Raw genomic sequence first — 15,355 nt, forward strand, 5'->3', positions numbered from 1 at the left:
GTCTACCCATCTGCGAGTACAAGACAAGACTGGTGCCATCAAAGCATCTAAATCCACGATCTCGAGCTCATTCCAATCCAACCTTATTGTTTTACTTTCTCTATCATAGGAAGACTGGATATGTCTGCCATTATCCTGAGCTTGGTCGGCTACTCTGTAAATCCTGCATTTCCTGATGAAATCCAAAGGCAATCTAGAATGCATCTTTCGTTTTACTTCAAGATCATCTAAGATGTTCATCATAAAATCTTCAATCTGATGCTCATGTCTAAATCTTCTACCGACCGTCTCCTCTAAATGTCCATGTGGATCAAAGCTTTCTCTCCAAGCAAAAGATGAAAAAGAATACAAGGCTAACTCCTTCTCTGCATCATCCATGGCTAAGACATTAGGACATACCTCAACTGAATTACCCAAAATGATAGGTACTTGAACTCCATTCTGATGTCTGTGTCTGAATGCGCATATGCTGCTAACTGCCTTGTTACTTCAAGTAACACAATTCTGTCTGTCGGATATCTCGGCAACATGTATGGAGGTAAAGGACATCCATGCACTCTAATGTAAGTGAACTTGGGAAACTGAATGAACCAAGCACCGTACCTCTTGATGAATTCCTGGGCATCCTGAGATAATCTATTGTGAATCCCACCTTGCAACGTCCTCGTGATGTTCATCGTGAAGGTATCATTAACTAACTTGTAGTTTTTTCCTGGCGGATGATGCAAGTAGGCATAGGATTCACAAGCTCTGACCTCGCCGGGTCCTCTTCCAATCACTCCTCTGTGAGGCAGTCCTGCGTACTCAACACTCCTGATCAAAGCATAGATGACGTATGAACTCATGTGGAAGGACTTAGTAGCCCTGAGTCTCCTCAACTGTACGTCTAAGCAATGGCTAATCATCCTAGCCCAATGTATTGTACCTTTACCCTGAACAATCACCTGGATGAAGTAGAACATCCACTTCTCAAAATAGAAGGCATGAGATGCTCCCGTAACTCGGTTAAGCATGGTAATCAAATCTCTGTACTCCTCCTGGAAATCAATCCTGTGCGGTGTGTTCGGAATCTTGCTTAGACGGGGACGACTCTTGAGTAGCCAGTTCTTGTTGATTATGCTTAGGCAAGCATCTGGATCATCATCGTACATTGATCTGGCTCCTTCTATGCTCTTGTATATCATGTCCCTGTGCTCTGGAAGATGGAAAGCTTCACTTATAGCTTCCTCTGAAAGGTACGCCAAAGTGTTTCCCTCATTGGACACGATCGTCCTGGACTGTGGATTATAGTGACGGGCACACTCGATCATCAACTCGTGGCACTGAATAGCTGGAGGAAAACCGGCCGCTTTAATGATGCCACTCTCTATTATTCTCCGGGCCACAGGTGATGGCTTGCCGATGTAAGGGACCTCTCGAAACTTCTTCGTGCTAAAGTTCCCCAAGTTTGTATCTCCAATGTTGCTCCACTTCGACACGATCTTGGTCTCCACTTCTTCGGTCTTCTGATCTTCTTTCATGAGAGCTGAGCGACTGGTGGATGCTCCCGCCTTCGGGGTCGCCATACCTACACAACATTTCATTATGAGAAGTTTGATTTTGCAATAAATAATGTGAAATAGAGAGAGAGATTTTTAGGAAACGTCATGATAAGTCTCTAGAGTTATCATTTCCTAAAAATAGCGATTGAGCTAAGAAATTCAAAATTCAAAATTTCAAAATTTAGAATATGACGATCAACAAATAAAACAATACAAATCAAATCGCCATACCTCAGAAGAGAGCTAACTCTAGAATGCAAAAAGACAAAATTCGCCTAGGCAAAATTGAGGTATAAATGATCTTCAACGTTATCTCCTCAGGAAATCAATCTCGCCACCTTTGTCTTCAACGTGATCTTCAAGTTCACCTTTGGCGTGGTCTTCAACTCTTAGCAAATTCGCTCAAATGAAGATCTATCGCACCACCTTGGATGTATTAGCGCCACCTTTGGATGGAATTCGCACCACCTCAAACACACTTCGCACTACCTTCGATTGGGATGCAAGCTCGCACTTTGAATGACAAAACAATGATGTAAAAATGATAGTTTTACCCCCCTTATATAGCGCTTATCTCACTATTCATCCCCTTAGGCCGACTTGGTAAAATATAACAATTTCAAACGATTTTTAAATGATTTTTTAATTAAATAACAAGGCCGACCTCCATGTATGAGCGCTTTTATTCGATTTTTAATGATTAATTAATAATTAATTAAATGCCTTTCGTTTTTTAATTTGTAAATTTCGATTTTTAATAAAGGCAAAATAATTAATAAATGACTAACGCCATATTAAATGCTAATTTAATAGGATCTTCAAAACTCATCGATTTTAGCATTTAAGGAAAATTTGAAATGTTTATTTGGCGCCAAAATTATGAAAATGAAGTGGACGTACCTCATCGCCCTGGTCCCTTGGAGAGGGACAGGAGCGATTCACCATTTTTGTCATAATTCTTGCAATTTCAACGATCAACTCCTTCATCTCCACGTTCAAAATTGATCATTTTGTCAGGTTCTTCGAATTTGATGGTCTTGCATGTGTACATAAGTGTCTTTGGATGTTCATCGCCCTTGTCCCTTGGAGAGGGACAGGAGCGATCCTAAGGTTTTCGCTTGAAATTCTCCATTTTGATGCGAACCTTTCCTTGTATCATCTTCCAAATGCCATTTAAAACTTTGTGCGTCTTTGCCTTAACGTGATTTTCAAAGGATATCATGTGTTTTGCCTAACATCGCCCTGGTCCTTGTCCAAAGGACAGGAGCGATCTCCATATTTTCACGTTGATCTTGCATCTTTAATCTCTAATCTTCATCGTAAGGCGGATAACATCGTTGCTCGTCCATTCCATGCACATTCCACTTGCTTTCATGAGGTGTTTGGATGTTTAGAGGATCATCGCCCTTGTCCCTTGGAGAGGGACAGGAGCGATCCATGTCTTTTCTCCATAATCTTAACAACTTTGAACTTCAATCTTCGTTGTGATGTCTTCCAAACGCCGTCCTTTACCTCGTCCATCCTTGCCTTGCCTCGATTTTGAAGGAGTATGAGTGCTTTGATGAAATCGCTTTGGTCCCTGTCTAAAGGACAGGAGCGATATAGACTCCTTAGCATGTTTGACAATGTTTGGACGTTCAAAACTCTTGCATGTCATCTTCAAAAGACGTCTTGAGCCTTTTACAACCTCGTGAAGCCTTGCCTCAATGTAATTTTCGCATGAATTGATCAATATATCTAATATCGCTCTGGTCCCTTCCTGAGGGACAGGAGCGATCTAGGTCTTAGAGTGCACATTCCTTCCATGTGATGACCTTTGTAACCTTGTGCTCGATGGAAATGCCTTGAAATGTCTTCGCCACCCTTCGTCTTGACTTGGATCGGTTTAAACTTGAACAAGAAGCAATACAACCACTGTATCGCCCTGGTCCCTTGGAGAGGGACAGGAGCGAAGTTGCTCTTGTGGCCTTCATTTCACTTTGTCAGCTTCCAAATTTATATTCAATGGATTTGTCATGCTCTACTCCATTCATCCATGCCTTGAAATCGTCTGCAACTTAGCAAGAAAATCATGTATAACAAAAATCGCTCTGGCCCCTTCCTGAGGGACAGGAGCGAACTAGGCATTTTGGGACCCTTATGGACGTTTCAAAATCTTCAATTTGTATTCAATGAGCTCATCTCATGCTCTTCCTTGGCTTCAAACGTAAACTTGTCTCGATCTTTGCCTGGATTTTGCCCAATGAAGAATATCGCTCTGGTCCCTGGGAGAGGGACGGGAGCTATAAGGTACTTCGCCCTGGTCCCTTCCTGAGGGACAGGAGCGAATTTTGCATTCTGAACCATTCTTCTCCATATTTGCACTTCAAATTATATTCATCTGATAAAACATCTTCGTTTGGACCTCTTCAAATCGTCAAGTCGTCAAAATCCCGCAAGGACAAGGCAGAATTTGATTTGTAGCTCCTGTCCTTCACTGAGGGACAGGAGCGATTTTTCCCCTGGAGGCATTTCTGTGTTCATGAAAATCTTCAATTTATATTCAATGGAAAGATCTCGCCTCTCTCCATCATTTCCAATTCGTAATTCATCTTGACTCTGCAGGAATAGTGAGATATTTGAAAACGAGCTCCCGTCCTTCACTGAGGGACAGGAGCGATTTTGCTCCTACAGGCCAAAGTAACATGATTTTTCACATTTTAACACTTCACAAGGCGAAAACAAATCATTTCCAATGCCTAGGATCAAAATCAAAAAAGTCAAAATTTGGTCAAAAAATATTCAATCAGACAAAAATTCACATTTCTTCTTCAACACTTAGACAGATTTAAGCTCTGCATCAACATTCCAATTGAAAATTAGACCATTCTGGCGAATTTATTGCACTCAAAATTTGCATTCTAGAAAAGGAACTCAAAAAGCTCTCAAAAACGACCGGATTTTGGCCTGAAAAGACAGTAATTAAAACCCTAAGGCTTGACCCTAAATCCAGACAACTAACTGACTAACAAAATCCTAAAAACGAAAGCGAAAACGAACGAAAAACAAGCAAAAAGAGGGGGTCCTCATTTGCGATGGGGCGATGTGTGAAATGGTCACAATAGGTTGGGATGAACAAAATCCCAAATATGAATGTTGTTTAGAGGTTGCTATCCATGAAATCTCTCAATGCTCCAAATCTGAAGGTTTTAGTTAATTCTTGGGAAAGTCAAAACCTTAGTCTATTGTCTTCTTGTTCTTTGATTGCCACTTAGGTTCTAGCATGAAATCTCTCAATGCTTCAAATCTAAAGGTTTTAATTAATTCCTGGAAAAGTCAAAACCTTAGTCCATTGTCTTCTTGTTCTTTGATTGCCACTTAGGTTTTAGATTTGGCCACGAATCGGCCTTTTAGTTTATCATGCTTTCTTCAATCATGTTGATTGTATAATCGGCTTTTGCGCTCATCTAGCAATTCTTCTTGTTCCAATTCTTTGTATAACATACTTGGACAAGTAGGACATGGGTGAAGGATACATGCACAATAAGATCAATCCCTACCTCTGCTACCAATAGTGATATCATCCACTCGTATCCAATCACCCTCACACTTATGGTCTTCTTTGTAATCATGATAGGGGAACTACTCTTTTCTAAAATTAGGAGCACTAACATGCTTAAAATGTTGCATTTTGAGTTCCCAATAGCTCAAAATGTGCCTGACATTTTTCAATTTCATCTTCCTATAATATGTTGGGAGAAGGGAGATACTAGTCAACAATTTCATGATTCTTAGTGTGAAAACATTGCATACATGCATTAAGAATTTGCATACTGCTATTAGGTCAATGGTCAAGAGGGCTTATGGGGATTTGAAGGGAACTGAACAAGGCCAAAAGTTCCACAAAGTCTAGATGTAGGCTAAAACTCTACAACTTCATATCTTGCTCCATTTTGATCAAAACTTCACCAAACTTGAAAGGTGAGTACAAATTTGGCTTCTTAACAAGGTGAGTTCAACACTTGGCCGAGAATCAACTGGAAATATTCTGCAATGAATAACCAACTCCTACAAGGAAAACAAGGAAACAAGCAAACCAGAAAGCAAAGACATATACTATTTGGGTGACACAAGATTGCTCGTGAACCCGGATGCTCTTGCATCAATGTATGATTTCAAATGGTACCATAAAATTGTAGAGTGCATTTTGAAATCCTAAGAGGATCAAAAATTGAGCAAACATTCCACAATCAAAGACCAATGGTTTTGGATATCAACAGCATCTCCAAATATTAACTACAAAATCACAAGTATATCAAACTAGAGTAGCAAAACAATTTACATACGAAGGATGACAAACCCATATCAAACATCCAGACCATCCACAAAAAGCAAGGATGGCGTCTAGGATTCATATTCTCTACAAATCAAAATATTGTAACTCCAAAGTAAATAGTGCAATTCATCAAAACCATGTTGTGCATGGATAAATATAAATAGCGAAATGGGATTTTTGAGCCATTATGTATCTCCTTAGTTAATATTTTAGAATTTATGTCCTTATTGAGTGCAATCACTTTTGAACATATTTAACTTGTTCATCTAAACCATGCTTAACCACTCTCAATGTACATTCATGAGCAGGTCATTCTTAGGCTGACACTTAATCTTTGTGCAAAACAGCTCAGTGCCAAGTCAAGCTCCAAAGCGATTGAGAATATTTGAACCATTAAGCAGCTCCCTGAATCTCAGCTTTAAGCCCTTTGAAACTCTAGGCTTTTGCCTTGCGGTTTAAGGGCTAATTTATGGGGATAGAACTGCATGTTGTATAATTCCAAATTTAATTCAAAGTAGCCAAATAAAATAACTGGAATAATCCTTTTTATCAAAATGATATCATCAGAATACAAATTGTCCTAAACTGAAGGAAAAAAGAAGCAGAAGAATACTTGATATAATTCATCCAACTTGGCCCATCCAGTTGACACGCTAAGCTCATTTTCCATGCAATTTTGATAGTAAGAATTTATCTCATTATAGTAATTACTAAACTTAAACAATCCACGAATTGGATATAGCTCAGCATTTTCAATAGCTTCCTTCAAAGCTTGAGGTCCTAAATGCATCAATACCTGCATGCCAGATCCCAGATGTAGCCTTGTTAACTCAAACCAATAAATAATAATTTCCATGTTAAGGGAGATATGTACCTAGCTAATGTCCCTTTGTTTTCCATTAACATGTGCATTACCGCATTATTTATAGCATGAAAAACAAGCAGAACAAGGTAGCTGCAAACTTCAAGTCTAACTTATAAGACAAACCCTGAGATAAGGAAAACATGAACTAATAATGCGAAAGTCAAACGAGAATATCATGTGCTTTGCATTAATCAAGTCCAACAAAACCATTGAAATCCAAAATGTCATAATTATTTATGAGAAGAAACTGTATAAATACTCCAAATAATTGAATTTCAATGTACGTAAGGCTTATGAATTTTAAAATTTCTTCACATATTGAACCCATCTTTTATAATATTATCTAGACACGTAGCTCAAATTACTACTAATCAATGAACAGATATTTTCACAGTTCCAATAATACATATTAATTACATTCCAATAAGTATTCCATGGTTATAATAAATAAATATTTCTTTGGTTATAATAAGTTCAGAATTGGGTTTTATGTAAATAGTTTAGTGACAAATTCCTCTCTCAAACATGCCAACTTATGTTTCCATATTGACCAAATGCATGTTTTGATGTTGCTATCAAGTATTAACTGGATGGCAACTTTTGAGTCCATATTTGCCAAAACCCTGTCTTGATGAGTTATTGTGGAAACATGTATTCCATGCCTTAATAATACATAGAAATTGTACAGACCTGTAAGACAACTGAGCAAGTAAAATTCAACTTCCAAGGTCTGAGGAAGATGAAAGATTAATCATGTTGAATCCTAATTTTGATGAGAATGGAGTTTTGGAGGATAAATAATCTCCTTGAAGTCACATGGAAGAAATTGGAAACCCATAAACATTGGCTGTCAAGATTCAGACTACAGAAAGCCAATTTGACAATGAAAAAACCCTCAGGATTCAGATTACAGATAGCCAATTTGATGATGACCAAGCCCCAAGATTTGGATAGCATTGACAAGTTAGTTGCACTTGCAGGACAAGGTTTTTTCATGATAATCTTATACCCACTTCAAGTTCAAAGGGAAGCTCAGAGATAAGGATTTACTATCCAACTCCAATTTTAAACCTATTTTATTTTATTGTTTTTGCAATTCTTAGAGTGTTTTGGCACACAGGCATTTCATCAAACAGTTACGTTTCAGCTGTTCTGAAATAACTTTCAACTTGTTTTGAATAGACATTGTAAATAATCAATAGTACACTGAATTCTCATCTTCCAAAAACCATCAACTTCTTATTGATACAAAAATATTATATTTAATTTGATTCAGAGGAATTTTATGCAATACTTGCACTGCTGTTACAGAACTGAAATATCCAGAAGTTACACACATCTAATAAATTTCAATATTATAAGACAGAATTCACTGACCTGGAAATCTACTAGCAATTCTTAATTCTTTTTATTCTGTCCCAGAAGCTGTACCGCAGCAATATACATGATACAGTAGCCTTTTTAGTGTAGTAGCCTCTAAATAGTGATATGACAGAATATAGGGAGTTGCGACTTCATTTAGAGAAGAATAGCACCAAATTTGACTAGCTTTGAATCTTCAAAGTCCCACATCAGCTGCAAACCTCTTCAAACATGATATGAAACTCAAAAAATGAAGGCTGTGGCTAGCAATAAGCAAGGCCTAGATGCGCTGTGCTACACCTTATGCCTCCTCACGTGTTTGGCTCCCTTTTTACTCATTAAAAAGCTACAGCAATCTTCTCATATGTATCGGCTGGCTAGAGAATGAGTGGCAAATTCTTGATGATGCTGACATCACTCCTTTGACCCCCATTGAACAGCTGCAATGGATTTGTGGTGGCCCACGTGAGGTTTTACAGAAGTTCCAAAACTTTTCTTTGAGTATTGATTCCCCTTTATAAGGCCCAGCGACTGGCAATAAAATTATTTAATTTCCCCTTTTCAGAGTGCAGACACCACACAAATATATTTGCTCACACTCGCCTTGCACACACACCACAATATTTTGTATCTGTAAAAATAATTAAATCCTCAGCACAAATATGCTATCTACAAACCTAGCAAACCTGGAAAACTTGGATAGATAAATTGTTTGATCCAAATCCTGCAAACCTTCAGCACGTGTGTGAAATCTGAATCACTCCACCCACAAATCAGATAAGGCAGATCTCTCGCTACTGAAACAAATCTTCACCATAGGGGTTTTCATCCCTAGGCTGAAATAGTGAACAGCTCAAACTCCCACAAAGGGTTTCAACAAAATGAACAACCCAAAATGAATCAAAATAGCCTCTTGTATAGCTTTAATGGGGAACTTTCTGAAAAATTGATTTTAAAATCACTTTTAAATAAATTGACTTTGACTTTATTTAAGTTAATTTTCAATTCACCTTATAAATAATTATCCTATGTTGCCTACTAATTTTTCTTTTTTCGACAACTTAACGACTAGTTATTTAATCAGTAATTATTTCACACATGCCCAACTGAAGATAAGAAAATACAAGAAAGGTCTCAAAGTGAAATCTTATGGCACTGGCATACTCAGGAACTCACCAGAGATCCACTTTACTAAAAAGAGATACTTTCCAAAACTAGAATTTTCCTCCCAAGACGTTTGGAGTGCACCAAAAATGACAAAACTACTCTTGGAAAGCATCAACAAACTCAACATGATCCCTAGAACTTAATGTCAATAACTAAACTCCAAACCAATAATGGTGTCAGTCTCCAAGAAAGTTGGAGTTCCCTAGGAATTTTGGAAAGGCCAAAAAAGGGACATTACAAAGGATGACACAAACTTCATATGCCTTACTCATGGAATTGGCTAAATATCTACATAACTCGGGGACGTGTCCCTGGCCTAAAAACCCCCATTCTTGTCTCGGGGACGTTTCGGGGACTTGGGGACGGCCAAGGAACGTTTCCCCCCTGTCCCCAAAATGTGGGAATTTGTTGGGGACATCCTAGAAACGGGGGGACGTTTGCCCCAGCCATGGGGGACCCCCGTTGAATAATTTGGGGGGGGAATTGCGTCAATAAAAGTGGGGAAAATTTAACCTCCAAGTCTGATTAGGCTCCATATAACAACATTATTAAAAATTTAAAAGGTAACGATATTAAATTATTAATATAAGTCTTGACTATGTGATAATTCATAATATCGTTGCCATATTTCAAGTTTGACTATAAGATATATCATATATTTAAAACTTTAAAAAGGAACGATATAAATATTTGATCTCTTACCATATGATACTCATTTATTTAAAAGGGAAGGATATGCAATACGGACGATAAAAACAATTATTTCCAGCGATAATTGTTTAAGTAGAGCAATCAAATTTTCAGCAAATCAAACAAGTGCTAGCATATTGACAATGAATTTTCAATTATGAATGCATATTGAGTATTGACAATGAATTCTGAATTATTAATGTATATTGAGTATTTACAATGAATTCTGAACACAAATGTGGCATTTTAAGGTTTTATAATGTACATATAGCTGCTTTATCCATGTTTTCATATGAATATAATGTATATATACATGCTTTATCTATTTTTCATATCAAAATTTAAATTTCCCTATATATTTTAAATTTTCCCTGTATTTTATATAGTTCTCCCCTTTGTCGTCCCCCCACCATCCCCAAAATTGGCAAAAAAATTTAATTTACAACGATTAAATTGATGTTTTGATATTTAACATGAGGATATCTGTGATGTTTTATTTTTGTTAATAATATTTTTGAAATGTCAAAGTTATGACACTATTTCAGGCTAACTATTTGAACTGGCCAAGTGTGTGCAGGAGTTCGTCATCCTCCGAAAAGGGAGGAAAAGTATCATCGGGTTGGAAGGTAAGGAAAGAGAACTCATCCCATCTGGACACCCTCACCGTAAATTGAGTCAGGTCGTCTCATGTTGACCATGTCTTTCATCAACCTCTCATGTTAGCTAACCCTAATCAGATCTAAATAGGAGTTCTTAGGGTTTCACGACTCTAAGTCATAGATAGGATTCCAAATTAATATATTATTATTTATTTTAATTATGGAATTTAATCATTTTATCACTCAATACATGTTTATATTAATAATATATATGTGTAAAAATAAATATAAATTCACACCTTTTATTGTATTATATTGGTATTAAATATTTTGACCAATCCTTTGATGTGGTCTTTTATAAATTCATTGATGGGTGCAAGTTTAATGTAACTTTAATCACCAAATAATACATATTGGTTTAGATATAAAGCCACATATCGAATGGGGTATGTAATGAAATATAAATGTTTTAATACGAAAAATATTATCGAGCAAATTAGGAATTTGTTCGCCACCATATGGGCAATAAAAACACAGCATTGTTTAAAAGAGGCATTTAATATTATAGTTGTAGGAAGCAATTTTTTGTTGAGAAGCTGCATAGGAGAATAATGCGTTTGGCATGAATTTTTTTTCTCTTCCAAGAAAAAGTACATGGAATGGGCATGATAATTGGGGGGGGGGAGTCTTTTGGCGTAAAAGATTTGGAAAGGAATTGGCTGGGAGAAACGATTCTAGTATGGAGTATTTGGGGGCATTTTTTAGGAGAGTGATAGACATTCTTGTGTGCAGTTTTTGGGGGTTTGGGGTCTGCAAAATATAGGAGCTTTGCATTCGTGAAAGCTCAGAGGGTTCACAGAGTTGAGCATTGTGCAGGGAAGCCATATCCAGTCGCCTCTATCTTCATTTTCCAGGTCATGCTTTTTGTATAAACCTAGTATGGGAAATCTTTTTTATTTTTGGAAATGGGAAAATATAATTGCATAGAGAGCTATACAGCACGGCTATGGTATAATCTTATTGTGAGTGAGGATTTATAAAAGCACACAGAAATATTCATATAGTTGTGTTTTCCTTCTTGTAGACAAAAACAAAATATATATATATATACACATAATGATAACACACAGCCATGGCTGTGTATTTGCATTTTCAGTATGGTTGTGTTTTGACTGCTTAAATCCTTATAATACATGGGAAATGTATTCATATTATAAGTGAATTCAGGGAAATTTGGAAAGGTTGACAAGACTGAAATATAGTGCAGCTGTAACAGCATTCATAGGGTTTGTTTAAAGAAAAATAAAATAAAAACCCTTGACAGTTGGAACAATATGATACATTGTGTTTATAGTTAACAGCTGAGAACAATTTTATTGGCAGTAAATAAAATGTACACTGAGAAAGTACAGTATGGCTGGGTTAGTTTCTTAATTTGAAAATGTGTAAATAGGCATAAATGTCTGTCTATCTGAAACTGCTTGTTGTACATTGACATGTGCATATATATATATATATATATATATATATATATAAAATTGTGTGGAATTATAACCTGAAAATTATGGTGAACATAACTGGTAAAGGATATGCAAAGTAATACCACTCAGAATTGAGGGTATGCATACCAGAAAAACTTGTATTATGAAGAGTTCACCCTCTTATTTTAAGTTGTCTCAGAATTAACCAAAACAGAAAAATAGTACCGCTGTGAGGCTGATTATACCAACTGAGATTAACCTTCACTAGCATGTGAATGAAACTAAAACCTAGCTTAGGAAAGAAAATGGGTAAGATACTAAGAGCAGAACAGCAGTATCCCTTATGCAGTTAGCATATCAGTTATAAAAAAAATACAATCAGATATTGCAAAGACAGTAGAGACATGTCATGCATAAGATACTTACCAAACTTAAAGAGTACATGGGAAGCTGGCGGCTCTAAGCCATTTTACCTCTTCTAATCTAGGGGTTAGTTATAATTCCTAATACTTTATGCAATGATTTATGAGAAAGTTAAAACAAAAACCTCATATGAGAATATAACTCAGAAAATAAATGAAGTTCGTGGAATATGACTAATACATGTAAATCAAATCCACAGAAGGGCCAAGAGAGAGACAAAAGAGAGACATAACACTGGTAACATCTCTAAAATCAATTCTGCTGTTAGATGATTATTGAAAATTTATATCAGTTTTGAAGCTCACCAAGCCAGAGTTTCTACTAAACAACTTTTACTTATGGTTAATGCTTAATCAATCCTTAGTATGAAAAGGATTAGATAGACATAAGGGAACTTGATGGTGTTCTTTAAAATATAAATGAATAATATTAAGCTTTCCAGAATGGAACAGTGAAAGCTCTTATTCATAATTCATGCTGAATATAGAAATTAGGTATAAACATGAGGGCCAGATACCCTATTGCCTTCCTTACCTTTTTCCCACTAAGGTAGTGTTTTTCAGACTAAGACCATGAAATAGTGAATCTTGAGAGAAACAAGAATACCTTTAAAACAGTAAGGCTGAATCTTAATTTTGAATAAGTTGTGATGCTCAGTGAAAAATAATGTTCAACTCAAATATATACTTTGAGATTGAAATCCAAGTGATTGACTAGTGGACATCTGCTAATTAAGTTCTTAGGAAAGAACTCATGTCCTAGAAGTTCAAGTTGCAGCCATGAAGGGTTAAAAACATATGCAACTCAATGGCTAATATCAGCTAATAGAGGTCAAGTATGGGCTACTTTTCATGAGTAAACAGTATTGAAACTGTGTGAACTATGAACTATTCAACTGCTGTAATTTAAAGACTAATAAATTTGTACAGGGAATTGGCACATTAATAGAAGGATAGTGATTTCTGCATGTCCATTAAGCATGGATTCATTCTTGTACTCGTGAGAGGGCAGGTTGCTAGCTCAAGGGCACAAGTGTGAACTGCGAATTTAATTAATCTAGGGTTCTGTCAAAAGATAGGTTACACTCAGGGTGAAACTTGGGTCCAAACATAAATGATAGCCAAAGAGCCTCATAGAGTTACAATGCAATCAGCATAGAGATAGACATGATAACTTGAACACCTTCAGGAATTTAATTTGATCGAGTAGAGTTATGAACTATGACTTCATGTTTTAGCGTGATTGCAAATACATTAAAATTTTTAGCAAAAGGGATGTTATTTCTACAAGCGTCAACCAATTTGTTAATCCAGATACACAATCCAATCAGAGGTCATATTAGTTAGGGGTAGCCTATAGTGTATGACCGACTAGGGATATGTGTAGGATTATCCACCAGCTCAGATGACATGAGTTAGGCTTTTTGTTACCTCCCTGCGAAGGGTCAGGCGAATCCAATCGCATATGGCACGGGGGACTAGTAAGTCCATGGTTGGGAGAAAAAGCACCTTGATGATACTTTCCCTCCTCATTGGTCTGATGGTAAAGTTATGAAAGTTCAAAATATTAGCATCTAGAAAAATGTATCTTCTAAACCGCTCTTTTCATGCTCAAGTAGAAACTCCTGGTTGCCATCCATTGGTGCATCGCAGGAAGAGAGATCATCAACTGCTTCAAGAGGTCGCCACTAGTGATGGATCATTCCACGAGCATCCACAACATATTGATTCTTGCTTGCAAACTCTTCTTGAATCCTTTGAACTGGAGCCATTGCAACCTCGAATTGTTCTTCATTCTTCACTTCTATGGTGACTACAGACTCAATATCTTGCCTAAACCATACATCCTTGTGAAACTCCATAAGCATATCTTCGAAAATGAGAGTCTCTTTGAATGATTGATTTTCAAAGATCTCCTCTAGTGGATCAAATACAATGTCAAGTGGTAGTTCATCCTCAAGCAATGTCTCGAGAGGCCGGAGTTGATGATGGATCACATCATTCGCAATAATATGTTTGTCTTGAAAAAAAATTGGTAGTGATTCCATTTGTATTTCTTCCATGAGATCTTTCAGCGCCCCTTCAAATAGCATTGTAGTAATGATGTCTTTGAGCGCCCCCTCGAATTGTTCTTCATACTTAGGTTCACTTGTGATAACTTGCAATTCTTCATTCAACATTTCTATATGATTGTTCTTTTCTCCAAGAACACATGAAATTTCTTGCACTTCATTCTCAATAATCTCCTTTTGTAGCATGAACGAAAATTCCTCAAGGAATTCTTCTTCTTTCATTTGTATTTCAACATATTCCTCTTTAGGTGCAAGGTGTGGAGAGCTATCCATTGCATTGCATTGATCATCACTTTCTTCTTTGATTTGTATTTCAACATATTCCTCTTTAGGTGCAAGGTGTGCAGAGCTATCCATTGCATTGCATTGATCATCAAGTGAACTTATTGTTGGTGTTGGTAATAAGCCACACCCGGACCGATGATGGATTGATCCAAGAGGGGCCAGTAGCTCAAAGGTAGAGCACTCCAGCAATGTATGGAAGGTCCTAAGTTCGAGTCCTAGCTAGTCCAAGTCTCAACATGGTATCAGAGCCAAGTCCAAGCTAGGAGCCCCAAGCAAACGAGAGGTGTGGCTTAAGGGGGGGTGTTGGTGTTGGAAATAAGCCACACCCGGACCAACGATGGCCTGGTCCAAGAGGGGCCAATAGCTCAGTGGTAGAGCACTCCAACAACGTATGGAAGGTCCTAGGTTCGAGTCCTAGCTGGTCCATGTCTCAACACTTATATCATCAACTTGTAACTGGCTTTCTTCACTATCTGATGGTGTCAATGTCTTGTTCATGTGTTCTTCTAAATTCAGCTGCGAGGTATGCACTCCGGGATCTATTCGTGATACACTC

The 15,355-nt window shown here is 37.1% G+C and overlaps 1 protein-coding gene across 8 annotated transcripts in view; it reads right to left on the reverse strand.

Moving 5' to 3' along the window:
- LOC131030343 (twinkle homolog protein, chloroplastic/mitochondrial) overlaps positions 1–15,355 on the reverse strand; it is a 275,817-nt gene that overhangs the window by 176,088 nt on the left and 84,374 nt on the right. For 7 of the 8 annotated variants that reach the window (XR_009371605.1, XM_057961107.2, XM_057961103.2 and 4 more), the window contains exon 14: positions 6,470–6,652. The exons of the other annotated variant lie outside the window; for it this stretch is intronic. Coding sequence is in view for 6 of the 7 variants with exons in the window: in XM_057961107.2 (XP_057817090.2) it covers positions 6,470–6,652 (183 nt within the window). In the remaining variant the exon portion in view is untranslated. The remainder of the gene's footprint in view (positions 1–6,469; positions 6,653–15,355) is intronic. 8 annotated transcript variants of the gene reach the window in all.

This window comes from Cryptomeria japonica, chromosome 1 (assembly GCF_030272615.1).
Source record: "Cryptomeria japonica chromosome 1, Sugi_1.0, whole genome shotgun sequence".
NCBI lineage: Eukaryota > Viridiplantae > Streptophyta > Pinopsida > Cupressales > Cupressaceae > Cryptomeria > Cryptomeria japonica.